Source organism: Malaclemys terrapin, chromosome 5 (assembly GCF_027887155.1).
Source record: "Malaclemys terrapin pileata isolate rMalTer1 chromosome 5, rMalTer1.hap1, whole genome shotgun sequence".
In the NCBI taxonomy this organism is placed as follows: Eukaryota; Metazoa; Chordata; order Testudines; family Emydidae; genus Malaclemys; species Malaclemys terrapin.
This window is the reverse complement of record NC_071509.1, coordinates 126,687,723-126,712,959: the sequence shown is the minus strand read 5'-3', so window position 1 is coordinate 126,712,959 and position 25,237 is coordinate 126,687,723. Positions and strand designations below refer to the sequence as shown.

At 45.5% G+C, this 25,237-nt stretch overlaps 1 protein-coding gene across 18 annotated transcripts in view; it reads left to right on the top strand.

The window, feature by feature from the left end:
* Positions 1-25,237, top strand: part of STPG2 (sperm tail PG-rich repeat containing 2) — a 703,121-nt gene that overhangs the window by 348,428 nt on the left and 329,456 nt on the right. For 2 of the 18 annotated variants that reach the window (XM_054029565.1, XM_054029563.1), the window contains 2 exons: positions 19,981-20,038; positions 22,011-22,353. The exons of 14 other annotated variants lie outside the window; for them this stretch is intronic. In XM_054029565.1, the coding sequence (XP_053885540.1) occupies positions 19,981-20,038; positions 22,011-22,035 (83 nt within the window). In that variant the 3' untranslated portion in view covers positions 22,036-22,353. Of the gene's footprint in view, positions 1-19,980; positions 20,039-22,010; positions 22,354-25,237 lie in introns of those variants that run through there. 2 more of the 18 variants (XR_008445064.1, XM_054029566.1) reach the window with 1 other exon arrangement.

Here is a 25,237-nt window from a genome sequence, read left to right as displayed (position 1 = left end):
GTAGCATTGATTCAGCTGTTTTTTCTTTTTTAATTGATGTATATTTCTCCACTGCTATGTTTTCCTATTCCCCCAGAAGGAAACCACTCCAGAGTAAGGAGTGACTTCCTAGACATGCATGCCAGAATCTGAAAAGAGACCACAATCATATTGTTACAATTGTAGATTCTAACTCGGCTAGTGGGGCTAGGAATTTAATATATCTTTCTGCCTAATGCACAGAATCTTCAGGCTAGCTTTCTGCTTTATTAAGGCTTTACTATTAATACTTCTAAGGGAGAGGCGTGATAATGCACAGATTGTGTGAATTCAGGTGTGCAGTGTTTTCAATAGCCTACAAATCATAAAATGCAATTTTCCCTTTTAGTGCCAACTTCTTGATACTAAATGGTTTAGAAAATTGTAGTAGGTAATTTTCTCTAGTGCATTTGATGTAAATTACACTAATATTGTGAAGTGCTTTTTTGTTTAACACATTCTGTGTAAGTTAGATAAATTAAAGTATCTGAAGGATGGAATTAGATGAAGCTGATTATGATGAAGAAGATGGGCTATTCGTCTCAGATTACAATAAATATGGTTAATTCTCTGTACTACTGATGCCAACCTAAATATCTTTACCATTCATTCTAATGACTTTTTTTGTTTATCTATAAATAGAAGAAAATCTCTTCAGCTGTTTAAGAATCATGTGGTGCAGTATTTTCTTTAACATTTAGAGGTTATTATCTTGCAAAATCGTAATAATCACTCAAATGGCTATTCTCCCAGGATTGTAATAATGGTCTCATACCCTTTGTAGTTTTGAAAAATGAAACTAAAACAAAAAGCAAGGCCATAATGGACAATGCATATGGGCTTTGTAACCTCTGTAGTAATGATAATTGCCCATGGGCTGTAAGTTACAATGTTTGTTATACTACAGATGACTGCATCTCTCCTTTTTGCCAACTTCATGGGTAGAAAAAAATATTATTTTTCAATTAGCCAGTCCCCTTGAACAGAGAGCTGAATTTTAAGTAAAGAGTCTAGTTGCAGTAGCAACTTCAGCAGAACATGTGGCCTAAATAGGGTTCAATACCAATCATACACAGCCCAGCTGGGGATAGAGTAGACTCTACTCAGTAGAGGAGAGACAAAAGTGGCTCTAAGTGACCTTGAAACCTCCCCCCACATCCTAGGTCTGGCTGGGGGCTGAACTGGACCTCCGCACAAATTAGAGCAGTCACAGCGCTACTTTTACGTATGCTGGCTTTTCTCTGGCAGCACAGAGGGGCCTTAACAGCTCAGAGGATCTGGCCCACACTGAGAATTATAGAAAATAGAGCCAAATAGTCATAGCAATAGCTTGTCATTCTAAATGAATGAGTAGGTCTTGGTAGGGAAATGAGTTTAAAATATAAAGAACTACATAAAGTATTTTATATACGAAGGGCCATTCTACTTTTAGAAACCCTTTGCATTTTTATTTAGCATCTATTAACAGAAGTTGTTTTGAAGAATTTTAAATTTAATTGTATTTTAATGCTCAAATAAGAAACCTTTAAAGCAGTGGTTTTCAATCTTTTTTTCATTTGTGGACCCCTAAAAATATTTCAAATGGCGTTGCGGACCCCTTTGGAAATCTTAGACATAGTTTGCGGCCCCCCTGGGGCCCGTGGAGTACAGGTTGAAAACCACTGTTCTGTGGTAACAACAACCTTTTGCAGACCCCTTAGACATAGTCTGTGGATCCCAAGACTAAAGACGAGGGGGACACACACTTAGAATCATAGAATCATAGAATATCAGGGTTGGAAGGGACCTCAGGAGGTCATCTAGTCCAACCTCCTGCTCAAAGCAGGACCAATCCCCAACTAAATCATCCCAGCCAGAGCTTAGTCAAGCCTGACTTAAAAACCTCTAAGGAAAGAGATTCACCACCTCTCTAGGTAACCCATTCCACTGCTTCACCACCCTCCTAGTGAAAAAGTTTTTCCTAATATTCAACCTAAACCTCCCACACTGCAACTTGAGACCATTACTCTGGTACCACTGAGGACAGTCTAGATCCATCCTCTTTGGAACCCTCTTTCAGGTAGTTGAAAGCAGCTATCAAATCCTCCCTCATTCTTCTCTTCTGGAGACTAAATAATCCCAGTTTCCTCAGCCTCTCCTTGTAAGTCATGTGCTCCAGCCCCCTAGTCATTTTTGTTGCCCTCCACTGGACTCTCTCCAATTTTTCCACATACTTCTTGTAGTGTGGGGCCCAAAACTGGACACAGTATTCCAGATGAGTCCTCACCAATGCCGAATAGAGGGGAATGATCACATCCCTTGATCTGCTGGCAGTGCTCCTACTTATACATCCCAAAATGCCATTAGCCTTCTTGGCAACAAGGGCACACTGTTGACTCATATCCAGCTTTTCTTCCACTGTAACCCCTAGGTCCTTTTCTGCAGAACTTCTGCCTAGCCACTCGGTCCCTCGTCTGTAGCAGTGCATGGGATTCTTCCGTCCTAAGTGCAGGACTCTGCACTTGTCTTCATTGAACCTCATCAGATTTCTTTTGGCCCATTCCTCTAATTTGTCTAGGTCCCTCTGTATCCTATCCCTACCCTGCAGCGTATCTACCACTCCTCCCAGTTTAGTGTCATCTGTAAATTTGCTGAGGGTTCAGTCCATGCCATCCTCCAGATCATTAATGAAGATATTGAACAAAACCGGCCCCAGGACCAACCCTTGGGGCCCTCCTCTTGATACCGGCTGCCAACTAGACATGGAGCCCTTGATCACTACCCATTGAGCCCAATGATCTAGCCAGCTTTCTATCCACCTTATAGTCCATTCATCCAGCCCATAATTCATTCTTTAAGTTGCTGGCAAGAATCAAAAGCTTTGCTAAAGTCAAGGAATAACACATTTACTGCTTTCCCCTTATCCACAGAGCCAGTTATCTCATCATAGAAGTCAATTAGGTTAGTCAAGCATGACTTGCCCTTGGTGAATCCATGCTGACTGTTCCCGATCACTTTCCTCTCCTCTCTAAGTGTTTCAAAATTGATTCCTTGAGGACCTGCTCCATGATTTTTCCAGGGACTGAGGTGAGGCTGACTGGCATGTAGTTTCCCAGATCCTCCTTCCCTTTTTTAAAGATGGGCACTACATTAGCCTTTTTCCAGTCATCCGGGACCTCCCCCAATCGCCATGAGTTTTCAAAGATAATGGCCAATGGCCATGCAATCACATCTGCCAACTCCTTTAGCACCCTTGGATGCAGTGCATCCAGCCCCATGGACTTGTGCTTTCCAGCTTTTCTAAATAGTCCTTAACCACTTCTTTCTGCACAAGGCTCCCAGAAAGAAGAGCAGTTATTTCTCTTCTGTCATTCAGGATGTCAACAGTGTTCAGTTCTATTGGGAGGATAAGCAGGGCTATTGTTATGCAGCAAGCATTAACATATGTGCCATCAACAGATGACAGCAGCACCATGGGTCCCTGCATTTGCCCTCTTTCAATGTTCTGATTGTCCCCCAAATCAATATGGTACTGGCAATCAGTGCTTAGAACATTGCCTAAAATTTTGGAATTGATCAGATGTGATGTTCAAAAGTTATCATTGTACATACTGTAAAATAGACAGACATGCTGACAAAGAGAAGAATGCCATTCAGTTGTGTAAGGCCTCACTAGCTCCGCCAACTATTATATCAATATGACTTCCAGACAGGTAGACTGACTCCACTGACTAAATGTTGTTCTTCTTCGAGTGCTTGCTCATATCCATTCCATTAGGTGTGTGCGCGCCGCGTGCACGATCGTCGGAAGATTTTCTACCCTAGCAACACCGGCAGGTCGGCTGTGGAGCCCCCTAGAGTGGCGCCTTCATGGCGCTGAATATATACCCCAGCCGACCCGGCGCCCCCTCAGTTCCTTCTTACCGCCCCTGACGGTCGTTGGAACTGTGGAGCGCTGCTTAGCTGTTCTCCACTCTCCCTAGCTTAGTTAGATCATTCGCAGTTATAGTTCTAGTTCTAGTTCTAGTGTTATAGTTAAATAGTTTTAAAGTTGTTTTAGTTGTTATTGTAGTTCAGGGGATTAAGGGGGTCGTCTCCCCCTTTCTCCCCCGGCCGCGGGGCCGGGCTCATGCCCAACGCTCCCGGCTTCAAGCAGTGCGCCTCCTGCGCTAAGCCTATGCCCACGAGCGACCCGCACGACTCCTGTCTGAAGTGCCTGGGAGAGTCCCATCAAACAGATAAGTGCAAGATCTGTAAGGCCTTCAGACCAAGGACCAAGAAGGAGCGGGACTTTCGGCTCCGGCAACTCCTGATGGAGGCGGCACTTAGTCCGGACGCTCCATCTACAAGCCAGGCCCCGGCACCTAGCGCCTCGGTGCGCAGTGCCCCGGCGGCACCGGCTACGACGACCACGCGAGTGGCGTCGGACAAGCCTCCCCGGCACCGGACCTCGTCGGCACCGCAAGCACAGCAAGTGCCTCGGCGCCGGTCATTATCCCCAGGGCATAAAAAAGCCCATAAGACGGGGACCTCCGTGCCGAAGACGCCGGCTCCCCCAGTGCCGGGGGTAGAGCCGCGTCCGCCGGTGGAGCACCGGAAACAGGTGCCTCCAGCACCGTCGACTCCGGCGCCGAGACCGTTGAGTCCGGTGCAGATAACGTCTCCACCGAGGCCGGCGGTGATACAGTGCCTCCCGTCGACTCCAGAGACCTTCGCGGCGGCGAGAGACTTAATAGCTCTCACGGAGCCGGCACCGCCCCAACCACCGGCACCGTCGGCACCGTCGGCACCGTTGACTCGCCCGGTCCAGTCGAGGGGGAAACCTGCCTTGATGCGCCCTCCATCCCAAGGGCTGGAACCTCGGCACCGATCCAGGTCCCGAAGCAGGTCCCCACGCCGCTCGCAGTCCCGGCGCCGAATATCACCTTGGCACCGGCCGTACTCGCGGCCAAGATCTTCTTCGCGGCACCGCTCTACGTCTCGGCACCGCTATGATCGTCGGCACCGATCAACGTCGAGACGTAGTTCTCGGCACCGCTACGGTCGACGCTCGACGTCGAGAGGCCGCTCCCGGCACCGGGCATACTCCAGGTCCTCGTCGAGGTCCAGATCCGACTCCCGGCACCGACGAGGTCATCGGCACCGGTCGCGGTCCCGGCACCGATCGCCGGCACCGCGTAGAGATAGATCATCTCCGGACCGGCACCGTGCGGCACCGCAGCCCACGGGGATCGTCTCGACGCTCGCGGCACCGCCGTGGCCATCGAGATCGGTGTCTCGCTCCTCGGAGGACCTCTCGAGATCGGCATACCCCCCTCAGGGGCAAGCCGAGGAACAGGACTTGGGCCATTGGCAGGACACGACAGAGGACCATTCTCATGGCCCATCTCACTGGTCGTTTTGGACCCCGTGGGCGTACCATCAGGCGCAAGGGGCTCCAATTGCTTCGACCTCTCGCTCCGGTCACTCCGTCAGAAGAGCCCCGGAGTCCACCATTTCTCGGCCTCCGCCAGGGGGCATGGAGGCTTCTGTGTCCGCACCACCTGACGCCCTGGACCCAGGCGCAGGTGATGCTCCGGCCCAGGAACAGGGAGACCAGGACCAGCCCTTGGATCCTGTGCCACCGGAGGCATCTTCCTCTTCTTCTCCGGATGAGGCAGTGGCGGGCACATCGTGCACAGGTCCACCTCCAATAGATCTTCGGGCTCACCAGGATCTTCTGCGTAGGATGGCCCGTAATATGGACCTGCAGGCGGAGGAGATAGTGGAGGTGCACGACCCGATCGTGAATATCCTCGGAGCGGATGCCCCATCGAGGGTGGCGTTACCCCTGATCCGCACGATACAGGCCAATGCTTCTACGATATGGCAGACTCCTGCCTCTATCCCACCCACAGCGAGAGGGGTGGAAAGGAAATACGTTGTCCCGTCTAAAGACTACGGGTACTTGTATACCCACCCCCAGCCGTGTTCATTGGTGGTGGCATCAGTTAACGCAAGGGAGCGCCACGGTCAGCAGGCCGCAGCGCCCAAATCAAAGGAGGCTAAGCGCCTCGATTTATTCGTCCGTAAAGTTTACTCAGCCGGAGGGCTGCAACTTAGAGCGGCTAACCAGCAGGCGCTCTTGAGCCGCTATAGCTTTAACTCCTGGAACTCTATGGGGAAGTTCAAGGAGTTGGTTCCCCAAGAGTCCAGGGAGGAGTTTGGAGCCCTGATAGAGGAGGGTAAGAAGGTGGCTCGGACCTCCTTACAGGCCTCCTTAGACATAGCGGACTCTGCTGCGAGAACCCTGGCCTCAGGTATCGCTATGCGGAGGATCTCCTGGCTCCAGGTCTCGGGTCTGCCTCAGGAACTGCAGCAAACCCTGCAGGATCTACCCTTCGAAGGTCAAGGGTTGTTTTCAGAAAAGACGGACTCTCGCCTGCAGAGCCTCAAGGACTCCAGGACGATCATGCGTTCCTTGGGGATGCATGTTGTGGGCCCTCAGCGCAGGCCATTTAGACCGCAGCCTCAGCGCTTCTACCCCCCCCCGCCTCGTCAGAGACAGGACTCGGCCCGGAGGCGAGGGCGAGGTGGTAGAAGAAGGTGGACCGGCCCTCAACCTGGTCAGAACCAGGGGCCACCTAGACCACCTTCAGGCCCCAGGCAGAACTTTTGAAGGTGCGGTCGAGGACGGCGCCCCAGTCATCCCCCAGGATCCAGCCCCATCCTTTCGGGATCGCCTTTCCCATTTCCACCATGCCTGGTCCCTTATAACCTCGGACCGTTGGGTCCTTCGCACGGTGGACAGGGGATATGCTATCCAGTTTTCTTCAATTCCCCCCTCCTCCCCCCCTTCCCCGTCCCTCTTCAGGGACCCTTCTCACGAGCAACTTCTTATACAGGAAGTTTCCACGCTCCTTGCTATGGGGGCCATAGAGGAGGTTCCAGTGGAGTTAAGGGGCAGGGGATTCTATTCCCGTTACTTCCTCATTCCCAAGTCCAAAGGAGGTCTGCGACCTATCTTGGACTTGCGCGGACTCAACAAATTCGTAGTAAAGTTGAAGTTCCGCATGGTCTCTTTGGGGGCCATTATCCCTTCCCTCGATCCTGGAGACTGGTTCGCCGCCCTCGACATGAAAGACGCATACGTTCACATTGCAATTTACCCGCCTCACAGACGCTTCCTGCGATTCGTGGTAAACATGGTGCACTACCATTTTGAAGTCCTTCCCTTCGGCCTATCCTCGGCCCCAAGGGTGTTCACGAAATGTATGGCTGTCGTGGCAGCGTACCTTCGTCGGCAAGGGATACAGGTGTTCCCATACCTAGACGACTGGCTGGTACGCGGTCGCACCAAGGAGCAAGTTCAAGCTCACGTCCTCATAATAGTGCACACATTCAACAAGTTGGGTATCCTACTCAACAAGGACAAATCCACTCTAGAACCTACCCAGAGAATAGAATTCATCGGCGCAGTTCTAGACTCCAGACGTGCACAAGCCATCCTGCCAGACAACCGATTTGGCACCATCACGAGCCTCATTCAAGGACTCAAGGCCTTCCCAAGTACCACGGTGAGGTCGTGCCTTACCCTGCTGGGTCACATGGCTTCCTGCACGTACGTAACCAGGCATGCCAGACTTCGGCTTCGCCCACTCCAGACCTGGGTGTCGTCAATATATCGACCAAATCGGGACAGCCTGAACATGGTGGTCATGGTCCCGAACTCGGTCCTGACCTCCCTCACATGGTGGCTAGACCACAAGGTGGTTTGCGAGGGGATGCCATTTCACGCCCCACAACCCTCTCTGCACCTGGTCACAGACGCTTCATCCCTGGGTTGGGGCGCCCATCTCAACGAACACCATACCCAGGGCCTGTGGACTGTACCCCAGATAGCCCTGCACATCAATGTTCGGGAACTGATGGCGGTGCGCCTGGCGTGCCAGGCATTTCTCAATCTCCTACATGGCCGCTGTGTGTTAGTTCTCATCGACAACACCACGGCCATGTTTTACATCAACAAGCAAGGAGGAGCACGTTCGTCAATTCTATGCCAAGAGGCCATTCGCCTGTGGGACTTCTGCATCGCCCACTCAATCCATCTCACGGCATCGTTCCTCCCTGGAGTCCAGAACATTCTGGCGGACCGACTCAGCAGGTCCTTTCAAACACACGAGTGGTCTATCCGTCCGGACATCATACATTCCGTTTTCCAGAAGTGGGGGTTTCCCCAGATAGACCTGTTTGCATCTCGAGACAACAGGAAGTGCCACGTGTTCTGCTCCCTGCAAGGTCGAGCTCCGGGCTCCCTCTCGGATGCGTTTCTCCTTCCCTGGAAAGACCACCTGTTTTATGCCTTTCCTCCGTTTCCTCTGGTCCACAAGGTACTGCTCAAATTGCGCAGAGACCAGGCACAGGTGATTCTGATCGCCCCAGCGTGGCCGAGACAACATTGGTACACCACGCTGTTGGAGCTCTCGGTTCAGACACCGATCCCGCTTCCATTATGCCCGGATCTCATCTCTCAGGACCACGGCCGCCTGCGTCACCCCGACCTGCAATCACTCCACCTCACGGCGTGGCTGCTCCATGGTTCACCCAGGCAGAGCAGCAGTGCTCGCACTCTGTCCAACAGATTCTGCTGAGCAGTAGGAAGCCCTCAACACGGACCACGTACCTGGCCAAGTGGAAGCGGTTCTCCTGTTGGTGCGAACAACGAGCCATGTCCCCGTTGCAGGCACCCATTCCTCTCATTTTGGAATATCTCCTCTCCCTAAAACAGCAGGGGTTGGCGATATCTTCAATTAGAGTTCACCTGGCCGCTATATCGGCCTTTCACCCAGGGGAACTCGCGTCCTCGGTATTCTCTAACCCGATGGTCGTTAGATTCCTCAAGGGCTTAGACCGGATGTACCCACAACAACGTCAGCCCGTTCAGACGTGGGATCTCAACCTGGTTCTCTCCAAGCTCACAGGTCCTCCATTCGAGCCACTGGCCACCTGTTCACTTTTGTACCTATCCTGGAAGACAGCCTTCCTTGTAGCCATCACCTCAGCAAGGCGCGTTTCTGAACTCAGGGCGCTTACATCCGAGCCCCCTTATACAGTTTTCCATAAGGATAAAGTGCAGCTTCGTCCACATCCTGCCTTTCTCCCTAAGGTGGTTTCTCCTTTTCATATCAACCAGGACATCTTTCTCCCGGTCTTTCATCCCAAACCACATGCCACTCGCCAGGATCAACGTTTGCATTCCCTGGACGTACGAAGGGCCCTGGCCTTCTATATTGACCGCACAAAGCACTTTAGAAAGACGACGCAACTCTTCGTTGCAGTGGCCGACCGAATGAAAGGCTCACCGGTCTCCTCACAACGCCTATCCTCCTGGATTACGTCTTGCATCCGGACTTGCTATGACCTGGCAGGTGTCTCAGCACCGCACCTCACCGCTCACTCCACGAGGGCCCAGGCTTCCTCGACGGCTTTCCTGGCACAAGTTCCGATACAGGACATTTGTAGAGCAGCGGTTTGGTCATCAGTCCACACATTTACAGCTCACTATGCACTAGTGCAGCAGTCCAGAGACGATGCTGCTTTCGGATCAGCGGTTTTGCACACAGCAATGTCTCACTCCGACCCCACCACCTAAGTTGGGCTTGGGAGTCACCTAATGGAATGGATATGAGCAAGCACTCGAAGAAGAAAAGACGGTTACTCACCGTTGTAACTGTTGTTCTTCGAGATGTGTTGCTCATATCCATTCCAAACCCGCCCCCCGTCCCCACTGTCGGAGTAGCCGGCAAGAAGGAACTGAGGGGGCGCCGGGTCGGCTGGGGTATATATTCAGCGCCATGAAGGCGCCACTCTAGGGGGCTCCACAGCCGACCCGCCGGTGTTGCTAGGGTAGAAAATCTTCCGACGATCGTGCACGCGGCGCGCACACACCTAATGGAATGGATATGAGCAACACATCTCGAAGAACAACAGTTACAACGGTGAGTAACCGTCTTTTATTTGCACTGTGGTAGTACCTAGGATCACAATCATGGATCAGAGCCCTATTATGCTAGATACTATGCAAATACTTAATAAAAAGATCTGAAGGACTGCCCCTGAGTGCTTATATTTAAGGCTAAGATTTTGTCATGGTTATTTTTAGTAAAAGTCACGGGCAGATCACAGGCAATAAACAAAAAATCATGGAAGCCGTGGCCTGTCTGTGACTTTTGCTGCTGCAGGTCCATGGTTTCCCCCACCACCATGGTGGATGGGACTGTGAGGTTCCCCCTCCGCCCGTGGCAGCTGGAAGCTGCTGGGGGGCCCCCTTTACTCCACAACAGCTGGGATCTGCAGGGTGACCATATTTCCCAAAGAGAAAACGGACACCCCTAGTCACTTGCCTGAGGTGTGCCCCTGTCCTGCGTGAGGCTGTCACCCATTGCTGGAACCCTGAGGAGGGCCCCCTCAGAAGTCTGTCACCTGTCGCTGGAACCTTGCAGGGGGCCCCCTGTCACCTGTTACTGCTGTCACCTGTCGTTGGAACCCTGCCAGGGCCACACTGGCTGCCAGCTCCAGAGTCCCACAGCCCCTGGGGCTGAAGCAGAGAATGCCACAGAGGTCTCTGGAAATCACGGATTCCATGACTTCCATGACCTCCTTGGCATAAATGTAGCCTTATTTATAATACTGTGCCAGTTGACAGCATGTGGTAACTTTGCATCTCCAGCAAGGAGGTACCAACCTGGTTGAAGGGTAAAATAGATATTTTTGGGGACAACTCTGACTCTTGTTCCAGAAAGGACACTACTCATGTAGTTCATCAACTATCTCTCTTCCCCAGATGCCCAGGCGAGATCTTTTATTCATAGGCACATGGTGTAGATAGAAAGAGAGAGCTCTCAACCCATGTTTTTAGCGTGGTCTGCACTTAAAAAACTTATACCAGCATAGCTATGTTGGTCAGAGTATGACCCCTTTCCCCCCTAGCAACATAGTTATGCTGACAAAAGCCCCAATGTAGATGCAGCTCTGACAACAGAAGTGTGCTTCTGTCGATGTAGCAAAAGTCATTTGGGGAGGTGGTGTTCCTATCTCACCAGAAAATTTCCTGTCAGTATACGCTGCATCTGCACTAGGGGCCATGCTGGCATAGCCATGCCGACAGTCTCTGTAGTGTAGTCATGGCCTTCAGTCATTTATGGTCAGGCAGATTCCCTTTATTCAAAGTCACTATGAGTAATGTCTGTGCTGTCTTCCTGAAGGTAAAACTGGCAACCCTTGCAGCAGGAGAGCTGGAGCAATTTGAGATTCTCCTTCTTACAGGAGAAACAAGTAATCCCAAATCCCTGAAGAAAGCTCAAGTGGAGTAATTCTGAAGTCCCCCTTCTTCTTGTATGCAAACAAGAGCTTGATGCCCAGGTTCTATAACCAGAGGATAGCTTGTGTATCAAGGGAGGCTAGGCATTGTAAACCATCTCCAGATATCAAGTTGGGTGCTCTTCCACCACATGAGTTATTGTCTGCAATGCTGCCCCATAATTAGTGTGGAGGGGAAATCAGGCCAGTTTGGTACATAGTTGTGGCAAAACTGGATGAACCAGTGAGCAATCTGTTGAGCCTGGTCCAGAGTCTATGATCAAGTGGACAGGAGGCAGGTGCAGTGGTGGACTTCTGTATGTACTTAATGTCAGTTCCCACTGATGTTTCCACTGAGTAAGAACATAGTTTTCATTTTTCTGGTGGCGGTAATTATTTGTGCATGGTAAAGGGTTAGTAGTGCTCACGTCCAGGACTGCATGAGCTTCTGTAGCAAAGGGGTGTTGAGAGATCAACTGTGGTATTACACCCTGGTCCACAGAAGTAGGATTCCTGCCCTGAATGTGAGTGGACCTTTGAGTTGGTGCTGCATGTTATTTCCTGTCTGAAAATGGGGCATCAGTCAACTGAAGATATAATAGGTTGGTTTCATCTGTCACAGCTCTCCAGGCAGGCTTAACAGTAATCACATCTCGTCAAAGATCTGGTGGCACTACGTATGCTAGCACATACAAACTGGAAATTGGTGTATAATTCAAGCAGCCACTGATAATATGAGTGGTTGAATTCAGCTCCGTGTCAACAATATGAGTTTGGCGATTGCATCCCCAAAGTGCAGATCACTATTCAACTGGAGCAAATGGCAGGGCCAATACAGGAGTATGAAGGATGGAACAGTCTCTTCACCGGAAGGATCCCGCTGGTTTTTGTATCAAGACAGTATAGGAAGAGTTCTTCATTTTCAGGTGTTCCACATGAGGCTGGTATGTCAGGCTATAGTCAAGATTTACTCCCAAGTATGTGACAACTTGTTGGAATGGCAGTAACCATCCGTATACATGGATCTAGATGAGTCTTTGACAAGACAATTGTTTAGATGAAAAGTAGTTTCTACTGTCTTGGTTTCACTCAGAATTGGTCTCCATTGCTAGAAGTAAGTGGTCAAAATGTCCATGTCTTGGCTGAGATTCCTTTCAAACTATTTACTATAACCAAACTATTTGCTATGCTTTGGTTCCATCAGTTCTGTGGATTTTTCCTATAAGGGAAAATGTCTGAAAGCATTATCATCCAGTGAGGCCCCTACTAGGGCCAGCATTACAAACCTTAGTGTTGGGGTTGGCTCTCCAGGTGCCATGCTTCAATATCAAGGGAATTTTAGTGGCCAAGAGGGATATCCTCCTCCAAGTGGCTGTAGAACATGAAGATATTGTCTTGTAGACATGTAGAACGTTGTCTTACCTCAGGAAACACACTCTACTACTGACACTTGGAACCTATGGAAATTGTTTCCATTGTCACAATACAGATGTCATCAGCATACACATACTTCTCAGCCTGCATTTCAGGAAGGTCGAATGTGTCTATATTGAACAAAACCAGAGCCCAGACTTACCATTTGTTTAAGGCTATTGCAGAGACATTTAAGGTGACTGATTTTCTCCCTGACTCTCAGGATGAAATTTCAGTTGTTAATCATTTCTCAGCCACACCACATCATTGGCTACAGGAAATAACTTGCAGCATCTTGGCAGTCATTCCGACATGCCACACAGTGTTGTAAGTAGCCTTCGGGTCAGCGAGGACTAGACCACCTTTCTTTCCTGACTTAAATAGATTTTCTGTCTTGACTCAGACAAAATATCTGATCTTGGGTGTTGTTCACCTCCTGAATCCAGCCTTGAATGCAAGGTAGCTGAGGATCAACTACCTCATTAATCCACATCAAGATTAGGCTGTCCATCAGCATATAAGTAACACACAACAGAGAAATTGATTGGTAGCTCTTTGGATCTGTCAGTGGTTTTCCTGGCTTGGGAGCAGCTATGACCTTTGTTCTGAACAGACTCAGCTAGCTTTTGGCAATTGGCCCAAAGTGAGAGATTAGCTTGTTATGGATATTGTCTGGACCAGGAGCCTTGTTAGGCTGCAACTGATGTATAATCAGTTTGAGTCCTTGATCAGTAAAAGGAGCCATCAGTTCCTGTCCACACTTGAAGTCTGCCATCTGTCAGCAACCATTTTAACTGCATGTCTGAAAACTTTATCTTGATTGGGAGCTCTGCCATTGGCCACCAATTGAGATGTGATGGAGTTTTGTGTATTCCCTCTTGCCCAGACTAGAGTCTGTGCTCAGACTCTTAAAAGTTTGCCAAGCTTCACAACTAGAATGCGTGAATTTTGATTTGGAGACAGTTTCTTTCCATCGCTCTTGCCTGGTTTGATCTAGAAAGCAAAAAAGTCTCTAGTTTTGACAAAAATCTCCTGTTCATTCTTGTCGGATTTAAATTCCTGATATCTGTTTGCATGATATGACCTTCCAGGAATGAATTGTTCAGAAAAAACCCTTAGGTATCGATTTATTTGCAGTGGCCAGAACTTTTATCACAGAAAACTTGATAGATGGCCCTAATATAATTGTTCCCAATATTTGATTTGAAGTCTTTACCCACAAGAGAGTCCAACTCAGTTTGGAACAGATCTCATCTTGCCTTTCAGAAATTCCAGTGGAATTTGTATGCATGTTGTGCACAGATATGGCTGGTGCTGGGATTGAGGAAGAAAAACAAACATTTTACACTGTGTGACTAACAGAGCTTGTTGCCCAGTTGTATAAAAGGGTATGGAAAGTGGATTGCTGCTTAGGATCATACAGAAGCTGCAGGTTGTCCATAGACATCTACTTCTTTAGCCTTACTCCATCTGCATAATTATCTGGATATCTCGTAGTGGGAATGGTGTGAATTAAAATTGCACAGTAGACTAAAGGTCCTGAGAAAATGAGTAAGGCATGAGTTGGCCAATTGGCAGATGGAGGTTTGTAGATGTTGATAAGAATCAGGTCCTTCACTTTTATAGCCTGCCATTCGATAACATCATATGTACCTGATAATGAGACTGGAGTTGCTGGGATACCTTTCCTGATGAAGGATGCCATCCTGTATTGCCTGTGATGGAGGTAAGGCACAAGCGCAAAGCCAGGAATTTATAGTTGAAAGTGTCAGTAGTAGAGTGTGTTTCCTGAAATAAGACAATATTCTACATGTCTACAAGACAATATCTTCATATTCTACAGCCATTTGAAGGAGGATATCCCTCTTGGCCACTAAAATTCCCTTGATATTGAGGTATGGCACCTGGAGAGCCAACCCCAACACTAAGGTTTGTAATGCTGGCCCTAGTAGGGGCCTCACTGGATGATAATGCTTTCAGACATTTCCCCTTACAGGAAAAATCCACAGAACTGATGGAACCAAAGCATAGTAAATAGTTTGGTTATAGTAAATAGTTTGAAAGGAATCTCAGCCAACACGTGGACATTTTGACCACTTATTTCTAGCAATGGAGACCAATTCTGAGTGAAACCAAGACAGTAGAAACAATCTACAAATATATCCCTATAGTTTTTCACATGGAATCATCTATGAAAAAGGCTGAATTTGCCTGCCCCTGTTAAGTGGCTACAAAGTTGTAGACCAGAGGGAGGTCACTTTGAATATTTGTCACTATAAGTGGTTAATAAGTGGTTAGGCGAAAATTAAGCTGCCAGATAAGAGCTAGAATATATAGTAATAACCCTTGCTAACATCAATCATTTCTTGAATGTCTATAGACTTCTGTTTTATTCTTGGAATCATGCACAAGAGATATGTAGAAACTTGAGTTACAGTTAATTAATTTCCCTTTATAATGATCATGCAACAATAGTTTTCCCACTGAAACCAATGCAGTGCTTCATTTGCAAGAACGTCTGTTACTATCCTTGTGTGATTCTTATAAGAAAGGATTGTTGAAATTTGATATGACTATAGAAGGCAGCTGAACAAACCAGAGCACATTATCTGCTGCACATGAGAACAGTTTGATACCCAGCACCACTTGTGAACTACTGCACAGTAATAAACAGTGAGTTTCTGGATTTTTTTGATATCCTATAATTGGAAGCTCTTGAGATGGGAAGCAAGGGGACAGGGAAATTAGATCAGCTTTTTACAGTTCAACCTGAAAAGTTGGTATAAAAAGCCTTTTCTAACAGGATTCTGTAGTGGGGCATTTGCAGTGACCCCAGCCTCATTTTTATAAGTTGGTGTTTCAGTAATGACTTCAAACATAGACTTTTATCATAAAAATGTGAACTGCAGTTTATGAATGGAGAAAAGAAAATTCTAAGGCATATTTTTTCTAGGACAAGAAATAGTTTGAATAGGGTGTCCTTTGCCAGATTTTGACTTTTTTCCCCCATATTGAACTTACCATGACTTTTACACAATTTTTAAAAATAATTCTTATGTCTTTGAATCTTAAATTGTAGCCTTTTTCATCTTTATTTGACAAGCTGCTGAATTCTGTTGAACACCTAGAGTCAGTAAAAGCCTTAACAGCACCATTCTGTGTGAGTTGCAATCTTTATGCTATGAGAGGATCTGTTCATGCAGCCATAAAATAAGGAGTTACAGCAATAAAGTCTAGAGGTGACAATGGTGTGAATGATAATTTTCATGTGTGTTTGAGAAAATAGATGAAGCAACAGTGTCCTTGCCAGAGAAAATTACTTTGCAGTTCAAATAACTAATCATATGCCCTGACTTTTAACAACATGTGCAGAATTAATGTGGCTGCAATTAGATTGAAATGTAACTGAGGGTACATCTACACAGATAGACTAGCTGCAGTAACTTTGTTCCAGCTCAGCATGCTAAAAATAGCGGTGTGGCCATGGTAGCATGGGTGGTTAGTCGTGCTAGCTGCCCGAGTACAGTCCTGCCCAATCCCTTGAGTCCATACTAGGGTGGTTTGCCCAACCTGCTGCCAGTGCACCCATGGCCACACTACTATTTTTAGCATGCTAGCTTGAGCAGAGCTAGTGCATGTATGTCTGCACGAACTGTGAACCACACTTGGCGGCTGCTGTATAGATATACCCAAAGAAAAGGATGGTATAATTAGAAGTAGGTTCAGCATTGTTAGAGAAATCCATCTTTCAGCAGAATTTACTATTCTTAGGTAATGTTTTAGATTCCTGATGAGGTTAGAACAATTCAGATATGGACGGAACCATATGGGAAATCAATATGATAACAGCAGTGGAGCTCTGCAGTACAAAGTGCAACTGTCAGGTCTCAAGCAGCTTTTTTTTGGATTCTTTCCTTCATAGAAGCTTCTGCTTTTGAAGCATTTAAAGTTTTGAGTTTAGGGTTGAGTTCCAAGTTCTATGTAATCTTCATTTTGAGCCTTTAAAAGAATTTACCTTCAAATGCCTAACCTGTAAGGCCTGCTTTCTAATGGCAATTGTCTGTGCTCTGAGGCCCAGATCCTCAGAGGTATTTAGGTGCCTAACACTCATTTATTTCAAATAATAGTCCCTGAAATTCAACCACCAGATAGTGATCAAGCCAGCAGAAAAAGGGGGAGCTATTGTAGTCCTTAATTGTGAGTATTACATTAATGAGGTCAATAGACAACTCTCCGGCATCACCTATTAGAAAGACCTCGAAGAGGACCCCACACCACAGTTTACACAGGAATGTAAAGATATCATGAAATCCTTCCCAAAACAACTCTAAGAAAAATTTTACAACTTTATCCCTCTCACACACACTCAGGGCTCCTCTATGTGCTTTCCAAAATACACAAACAAGGGAACACAGGCAGACCCATCATGTCTAGCCATGGCACTCTTATTGAAGAAATATCAGGACTCATGGAAACCATCCTCAAACTACTCACCACACAAGGGCCAGTTTCTTCCAAGATGCTACCAACATCTTCCAGAAACTCCACATTAACAACCTTCTCCAGAACACCATCCTTACCACCAAAGATATCACCTCCATATATATCAACATCTTTCACCATAATGGCATTGCTGCCTGTCTCAAATACTGGCAAGATAATGAACAACACTCAGAAATCCACCCCAAACACATCACCAAACTCATGAATGTCATTCTCATCTACAACAATTTTACATTTAACAACAAACACTTTGCCCAAACCATGGGAACAGCCAGGGGCATGAGGATGGCTCCCCAGTATGACCTCTTCATAGGCTACCTCAAGGAAGAATTTCTGGAAAAATTTCTGACATTATACCTTCGGCCCATCAATGATATTTTCATCATCTGGACAGACGACCTAAATTCCCTGGTTTTCTCCACAACTTCAATAGCCACCACCACCCATGCATCAAACTCTCTCTAAAACACTCTCACACCAGCATCAACTTTCTGAACACTCTGATTAGCTTCAACAATAGAGCCCTAGAAACATCTTTATACAAAAACCCATGGATCACTATACTTGCATCCACAGATCCAGCAGCCACCCTAGACACACCAAGAAATCTATTGTCTATAAGCAGGCACTCAGATACCACAGAATTTTCTCGAAAGAGAAAGTCTGGGGTACACACCTAAACAAGCTTAAAACCGCCTTCACTAAAAAAGGACACTCCACCAGAGAAGTAGATCACAGCATGCAATGGGACACCCAAAAGAACCTGCTTCAATACAGAAAAGACAAAAAAAAAACCAGAACAACAAACAAAAACACTGATCACATGTAACCCACACACCTTCTGTGTGTGGTGTTATGTGCCATCTTGTGGCACCGAGACCACTTAGAGAGAGATGAAATGAATCTGCTCTACAGCCTTAGCTAACAGCCAGTTGGCTTTTAGCTCATGCAATAGAGGCTCATGCACCAAGCTCCAGAGGTCCCATTCCACCCTCGTTGCTACTTGTAATGCCAACAGACCCCAGTCGTCGGTGGGCGGGATCAAACATGGGACCTTTGTGCATGAGCCTCTTCTTCATGGACTAAAAGCCAACTGACTGTTAGCTAAGGCTGTAGAGCAGATTCTAGATGTCCCTAGATGGGACAGAACACCACACCCAGAAGGTGTGTGGGTTATACACACACCCTTGATTGTCATCTACTACCCCACACTAAAACCCATATGGGGTATCAGCAAACATTTACATCCCATATTTGATGAGGACCACATCCTGAAAGAAATCTTTCCTGAACCCCCTCTTCTGGCCTTCAACAACTCCCCCTCCCCCACCCCCCCCAATCTCATCAAGCTCATCATCAGAAGCAAGCTCACCACAGACTAGGAACCACCAACTCAAAGTGGCACCAGACCCTGCCGGAACAGCAGATGCAAAACCTGCAAATAGATTGCCACTGCTACAATGATCAATACCCCCACAACACACCTTACAAGATCCATGGGTCCTACACAAGCCTATCACAACATGTGATCTTCATCCTGTGCATCAAATGCCTCAATAACAATTACGTTGGTGAAACCAGACAATCACTATGCTCTTGAGTGAACTCACACAGAAAAAATAAAATAAAAACACCACACCCGTGGGAAACACTTTTTTCAAAATGATCACTCCAAATATGACTGCAAAGGAAACCTTCAGAACACCTTAAAAAGGAGAGCCTAGGATTTTAAATTCATAATTCTACTGGACACTATAAACAATGGACCTAAAAGAGACACTGGTTTTATGGCTCATGACAACAATATGTAACACACCCTCTGCCTGCTAACCCTTAATTGTCTATTTCATTTTAAGTGGTTTCCTACAACATGTGTGAACACCTTATACTTAACAATCTGTCCCACCTTGGACACTCTGGTTACCTTCTCCAGACCTGAAGAAGAGCTCTGTGACGCTCAAAACTTGTCCCTTCCACCAACAGAATTTGGTCCTATAAAAGATATTACCTCACCTACCTTGTCTGTTTCTCATTTAATTCAAAGTTAGGCACCTATATACTGATCAGGTGTCTGACACTGAGCTTGAGTGTCTGAAACAATAGCCCATTCTTACAGATCTTCTCCCACATCTCTTTGGTTTTCATAAATATAACTTTCCTTTTTTCTACCTTTTATTGATGTATCTCCAAAGGACATGTTCAATCCAGTACCTCATTTTTAGTTGTTTCTATGTTATAATGCTAGGTGCATAATTCATTATATTCATTTTTACTGTCTTATTTCTGAAATATATCTCTAAAAACAGTTATTGGTTTTATATTATAATTGAACTTGCGCCTCAGTGAGATCCTTTTATTTGTCTGATCTATTCTCCTGCATTGGGTTTCACACTTACCAGCTTGTGTGTGTGTGCGTCTGTGTGTAAATATTACTATTATTGTAAGTGCTTTGCATTTGCAGCTGAGGAAGTAAACAGGATCCTGCATTGGTGTTCAAAAATTCAGCAATGGCAACAGATATTTAATATGTTTCGTTTTTATGTAAAGCAGTTGCTTCTTGTTAATCTATTAATGTTACATGTTTTTCATTCTCCAACTATACTATAAAATGTTCTTTAAAATATTTAAATCAGAAGCTGTAACATGAAAAAAATTGACTAAAATATTTGGAAGAAACTAGGGAAAGTTTTATTGTGGTGGATCATCCTCCATTTTTTTCTTAATATAAAGATTTCTTCTGCCTGAGGAAGCTGAGTACTACTAAGCAAGCTGGGCAGTCTCTTAAAAGGTAACAAGATCAAGTTTTTCTTTAAAAAAATAAAAATCTTATTTTGGTTTGGGTTATGCTGTCCTTCATCGCTTAAAGAGCCTTTTTACAATTTAAAGATAAGATCATATAATGCACAATATCACATTTCTCTCCTGGTCCCTGACATAAGATGTGACCTTATCACTGTGTGATGACAAATGATACTATTGTTGCCACACAGGAAATGGATATGATTTGGGCAGTAAAAATAATATGAAAGACGCTTTTTCTCCATAGAGGTTTACAATTTTTAAGTAAGAGTTTCCTAACCAAGCATAAAAACAAAATACTTGTGGCCCATGTAGAGTAGATAAAAAACTTCCCAAAACCATAAAAGCTCAGACGAGAATAGAGAAAGAGCATTCCCTTAGCAGATGGCATTCCCTGCCTCTCAGAGGACCCAAGTAAGTTCTCAGTGTTAGAGCTCTGGGGAATGTGGGGGGCAAGGAGGGATGGGTCAAGTGCTCTTTGCCATCAGAGCTACTGGATTTCTTCATGGAGTCAAGTTAGGGATTATTAAAAGCTTATGATAAATCGGCACATCACTAAGATTCCCTGCATTCACCTCCTCTCCACCAGCCAGCCCAATCCACTTTCTGTCCTGGGTAGCTGACTCCAGATCCTCAACAAAATGAATGTTTCAGCAAACTTGTGATACTTTGCTGTGAGTGACATTTTTGTCACTGGAGACCTGCAGCCATGGTTCCAGTGGCCTCACCCATAGAATACAGTAAATGAGTCAGGCCCAGTGTGTTTATGTGAAGTTTTTCCCTACCTTATTGCATTTAATCATTTTCCTCCAGAGACTTTTTATTATGATTCACTTATACACCATATAGATAGTTCATAAATAATTCCCTCTTTATTTTATAAAATAGGGGTGTGAATGTTCAGAAGGGACTGCAATAAGCTAAAAGAAGGATAGTTTGTTTAGTAATGTGCAAGTAATATGGACGCATGAGAAAGTAGAAAATTATCGAACTCTTTTCTGAATATACAGTTCATGTGATGCTCCAGTAGTCCTAGGTCTGTAACTCACCAGTCTTTCATAATTACCACAAGTCAAGATTTTTTTAAATGGGCTTCAAAGTCTAGGCACCTCAAAGTTTAGGCACCTGAATAGGTGGGCTGATCACCTAACAGTTCCCATACAAGTCATTGGGAGTTACTGAGTCCTCAGCACTTTCAGAAATCAAAGTTATTTGTTTAGGTGCACAAATATGGAATTAGAAGCTTGATTTTAGGCACACAGGGAGATTTTCAAAGACAATTGACAGTTAATCACTTTGATCCTTTTGCTTTTCGAAGTGAAAATTGGCTCCCCAGTTTTGAAAATCTTGATCTCAGTGTTTTAGATAATATGATATGGTGATGTAAACAGAGTCAGAATGAGCTCTGCCCTGACATCTGGTGTGAGCTGTGGAAAAGGACTTCTGGGGCTGATCTTCTTTGCCTGGGCACACCCACCCTGCTTAGCATGATGGGACTGCTTGCGCAAATGGTCACTTTAGCTTCTGTGGGATCCCCAGTCTCTTTGTTATTGGGGCAGGAGTAATAGTGTTGTTAGCCTGGTTATGTGACTCAAGAACAGTAGACCGGTACTTGGCATTTTATGACGGAGGGACTCGCCCTCAACTAAGTAGCATACTCTAGGCAAGGGACATGTGTTCCAAAGCCCAGTGAATTGAGAGAGGCTGGGGACAGGTATTGGTACCTGGTAGTGTGGGCCCCAAACACCACTTTGACCCCTCCTCTCTCCACTGTGTAATAACAGAGCTAATTTTTACTCCATTAGGAGTCTTGTTACATGCTGCTGAGCTGAAATCACTGATACCTAGGTCTAAGCATTAGAACTGATTTGGATTAATGGTTCTGAGTGCACCAGCACTGAGGCCCCCCTACTAACAGCGGAAATCACTGAGAGTTGTGTTAAGTGTGTGTGTGTGTGTAGGGGGGCCCTGAAGACATGTTGGTGAGCGGCTAGCAGAATGGCTAGTGGAGAGCAGTGGCCAGCAGGACAGCTGGCAGAGAGGAGTAGGATGGCTGGTGGAGAGGCGTAGCTGGTGGTGAAGACTGCAGCAGAACCCCATGGAGAGGCGTGGCAATCAGCCGTCGACCTGAGCAGCGGAGCATGTAAGGTGCCCCCCAAAGCTCCCCCGCCTTTCCACCCAGGCTGGGAGGTAAACGCTGCAGATGAACTTCTGAACTCTAGGAGCTGCACTGACCAAGGACAGAAACTGTGGGTGGGGTGACTGTTGGGTTTCTGGACTTAAGACTCTGAGAGGAAAAGGACGCTGCCATACTTTTTGCTCATGGTTTGTATTATGAATCCTGTTTGTGGTGTTTCCCCAACATAATACCGCATTGTTTCCCTCCTTTATTAAAAGGCTTTTGCTACACTCAGACTCTGTGCTTGTGAGAGGGGATGTATTGCCTCTTAGAGGCGCCCAGCTGAGTGGTATGTAATTGCCCCAGGTAACTGGGTGGGGGCTCGAGCCGGTTTTGCATTGTGTTGTTGAAAAGGAACTCCTAGATACTGAACCTGGCCCTTGTTGCTGCCAACTCTGATGGACAGAAGGGTTACAGTAAGAAATAAGTTTTTTCCAGATATTATTATATCAACCAAAGAAAAGGTAGATAGGACTCATCTTTTAAAAAGGTAATAAGGGGGAAAAGAAGGCAATTAAAAAAAATAAATGTAAGTTGTTTGTATTACAGAGTACAAAAGAGTTTGTTTACCAGTGGACTAAACAACATTTATGCAGCATAGTTACATATCACTCATGATCAATATATTTCTTGTGCCAGGACCAGACCAGAAGTGTATTTGTTTTCTAATTATTTGCAGTGTTGTTGTAGTCCTGTTAGTCCCGGGATATGAGAGAGACAAGTTAGGTGAGGTACTATATTTTATTGGACCAGCTTCTGCTGGTGGAAAGTACAAGCTTTCTAGGTCTCCAGGAAATCAGATTGTCTGAGCTAAATACAAGATTGTTAACCTGCCTGCTACCCTTAATTGCCCACTTGAAACTCCTTATGCATAACAGTCTAACCCTCAGTTTCCCACTTCATTTCATTTGACTACCTACAACATGCATTTGCCCTTATGCTTAACAATCTGTCCAAACTTGTGTTTAGCTCAGACACTGATTTCCTTCCCCAGACCTGAAGAAGAGCATTGTGTAGCTCAAAAGCCTGTACTTCCACCAACAGATGTTGGTCCAATAAAAGATCTCCTCTTGCATATGACGATATATTTCTATACTAGACACATGTAGAAAACACATTTAAATCTTTCCTGTTCAAATAAGTACTTTATGACTACAGTCTTTAAAATGATTAATAAAATGGGAAAATAGATTCCTGAACACATTCTAAATTGTTTAATCAGATACCGTTTATTCTGCTTTCTCCTAGCTTTTCATTCTCATCAGTTAATCAAAGAAATCAACATTTGACTTTAGTTCATAATTAACACTGAAGTGTTCAGAAAGTGAATGCATCCAAACATTGATACGTCATTCTACAAAGCTTTAGATCTAGTCTCATTGCTTTGTACAATATGGGACTCTGACTGAACAAGCTTTTTTCAGTTTTTAGATATTTTAAACACTGAACCAAATACAGCGCTCTGTAGTGTCTGTAGGGTTTGTGTAGAGCTTCCATCTGGGTTCTGCAGCCAGGGGTGGCTCTATGTATTTTGCCACCCCAAGCACGTCACTTGCAATTGCCGCCGAAGCCGCGGGACCGGCGGACCTCCTGCAGGCATGCCGCCGAAGGCAGACTGACTGCCGCCCTCACGGCGACCGGCAGGCTGCCCTCCGTGGCTTGCCGCCCCAGGCATGCGCTTGGTGCACTGGTGACTGGAGCCGCCCCTGTCTGCAGCAGAACCCAATTCAAATCTGGAGAGGAGAAGTAAGCACCTGTTTTCTCTTTCTCTTCCTTTCTGTCCACCTACAACCTCCTTCTATGGCTCGCATCAATATAATACTGGGTTGCCTTTCATCTATCTATTTGATATAAAATCGTCACTGCAGAAAACAGAGACCCATCTATAGTGTTGCTGTGTTGGAACACTTTGGACAATACCTTTATTCATTCACTAGCCCTGAAAGTGGTACATGAGTATTACTATAGCAGCTGCAGCATGACAGTAGAATGGTAATATCTACATTTTAGGAATTTGTAAGGACTCTATATCTCTTTTTAAATTTGTCATATGATATTGTTTCTCCATCATTGTTTTGCCAACAAAAATTGATTTGGTGGTATTTATTCCTATTCTTCTGAGAAGTATTTAGAATCGGTCCAAAGTCTTTTCACGTGTTGATAGGTGCTTTGCCTTGTAGATAAAATGGTATGATGTCCTCAATTATGCCTTGACCATGATCTGTTAGAACCTCATCTTGTTTCTTGATAGTAACCACCAGGTTTTTTTCTTGCATTCTTTCTGGCTTGCTTTCTTACAGTACATGAAAATTTTCCATTCCATGCTGGGGATCATTGTTATTCTTTTAAAATAACCTTAAAAAGGAATTTAGCCATGTGATATCTGAAATTTACTGGTTGGCTTCACGCTTTCAACCAATATATGGTTGGTTCATTTGCACTTTCCTATCAGCTGTGTTTCTTTCTTTCTCTTTTTTTTTTATTGCATGTCTTGCTTGAGAATAGCTTCTTTATCCATATCATTCTCCACTGATTGTATGGACAGCAATTTATTATTCCTTGGTCTATTAATAATGTATTTGCTAGAGGCATCTTAGTTGTGCTAAATAGTTAAGTTCTGATCTTACTATTTTACATTTACTTACTTACGTTTGCTTTTGATTATAACAGAATGAAAATGTGGTTACATTTTGAAAGGTGACTCTTTAAAAATGGCCTTTACAATTCCATATTTCCAGTTTCGCAATGATTTTCATAACAAATCTGACCAATCTCAAAGTTGTATTTTTCTAACTACCAGCAGTGCAAACTCAACCTGACCTCTGAGTCAGTTTTTAAAAGCCTTTCAACTTTGTTCACTATTTTGTTTTGTTTCTGTGGGTCAAAGTATGCTATGATAGAATCACTGGTCACTGTATTTTTTTAAAATGTTTTCAGGGCATTTTGATGTGTTTTTGTCCAGTCTCATGTTTTATTTTGTTTTTTTTAATTTTTTTAATGTTATTTTAC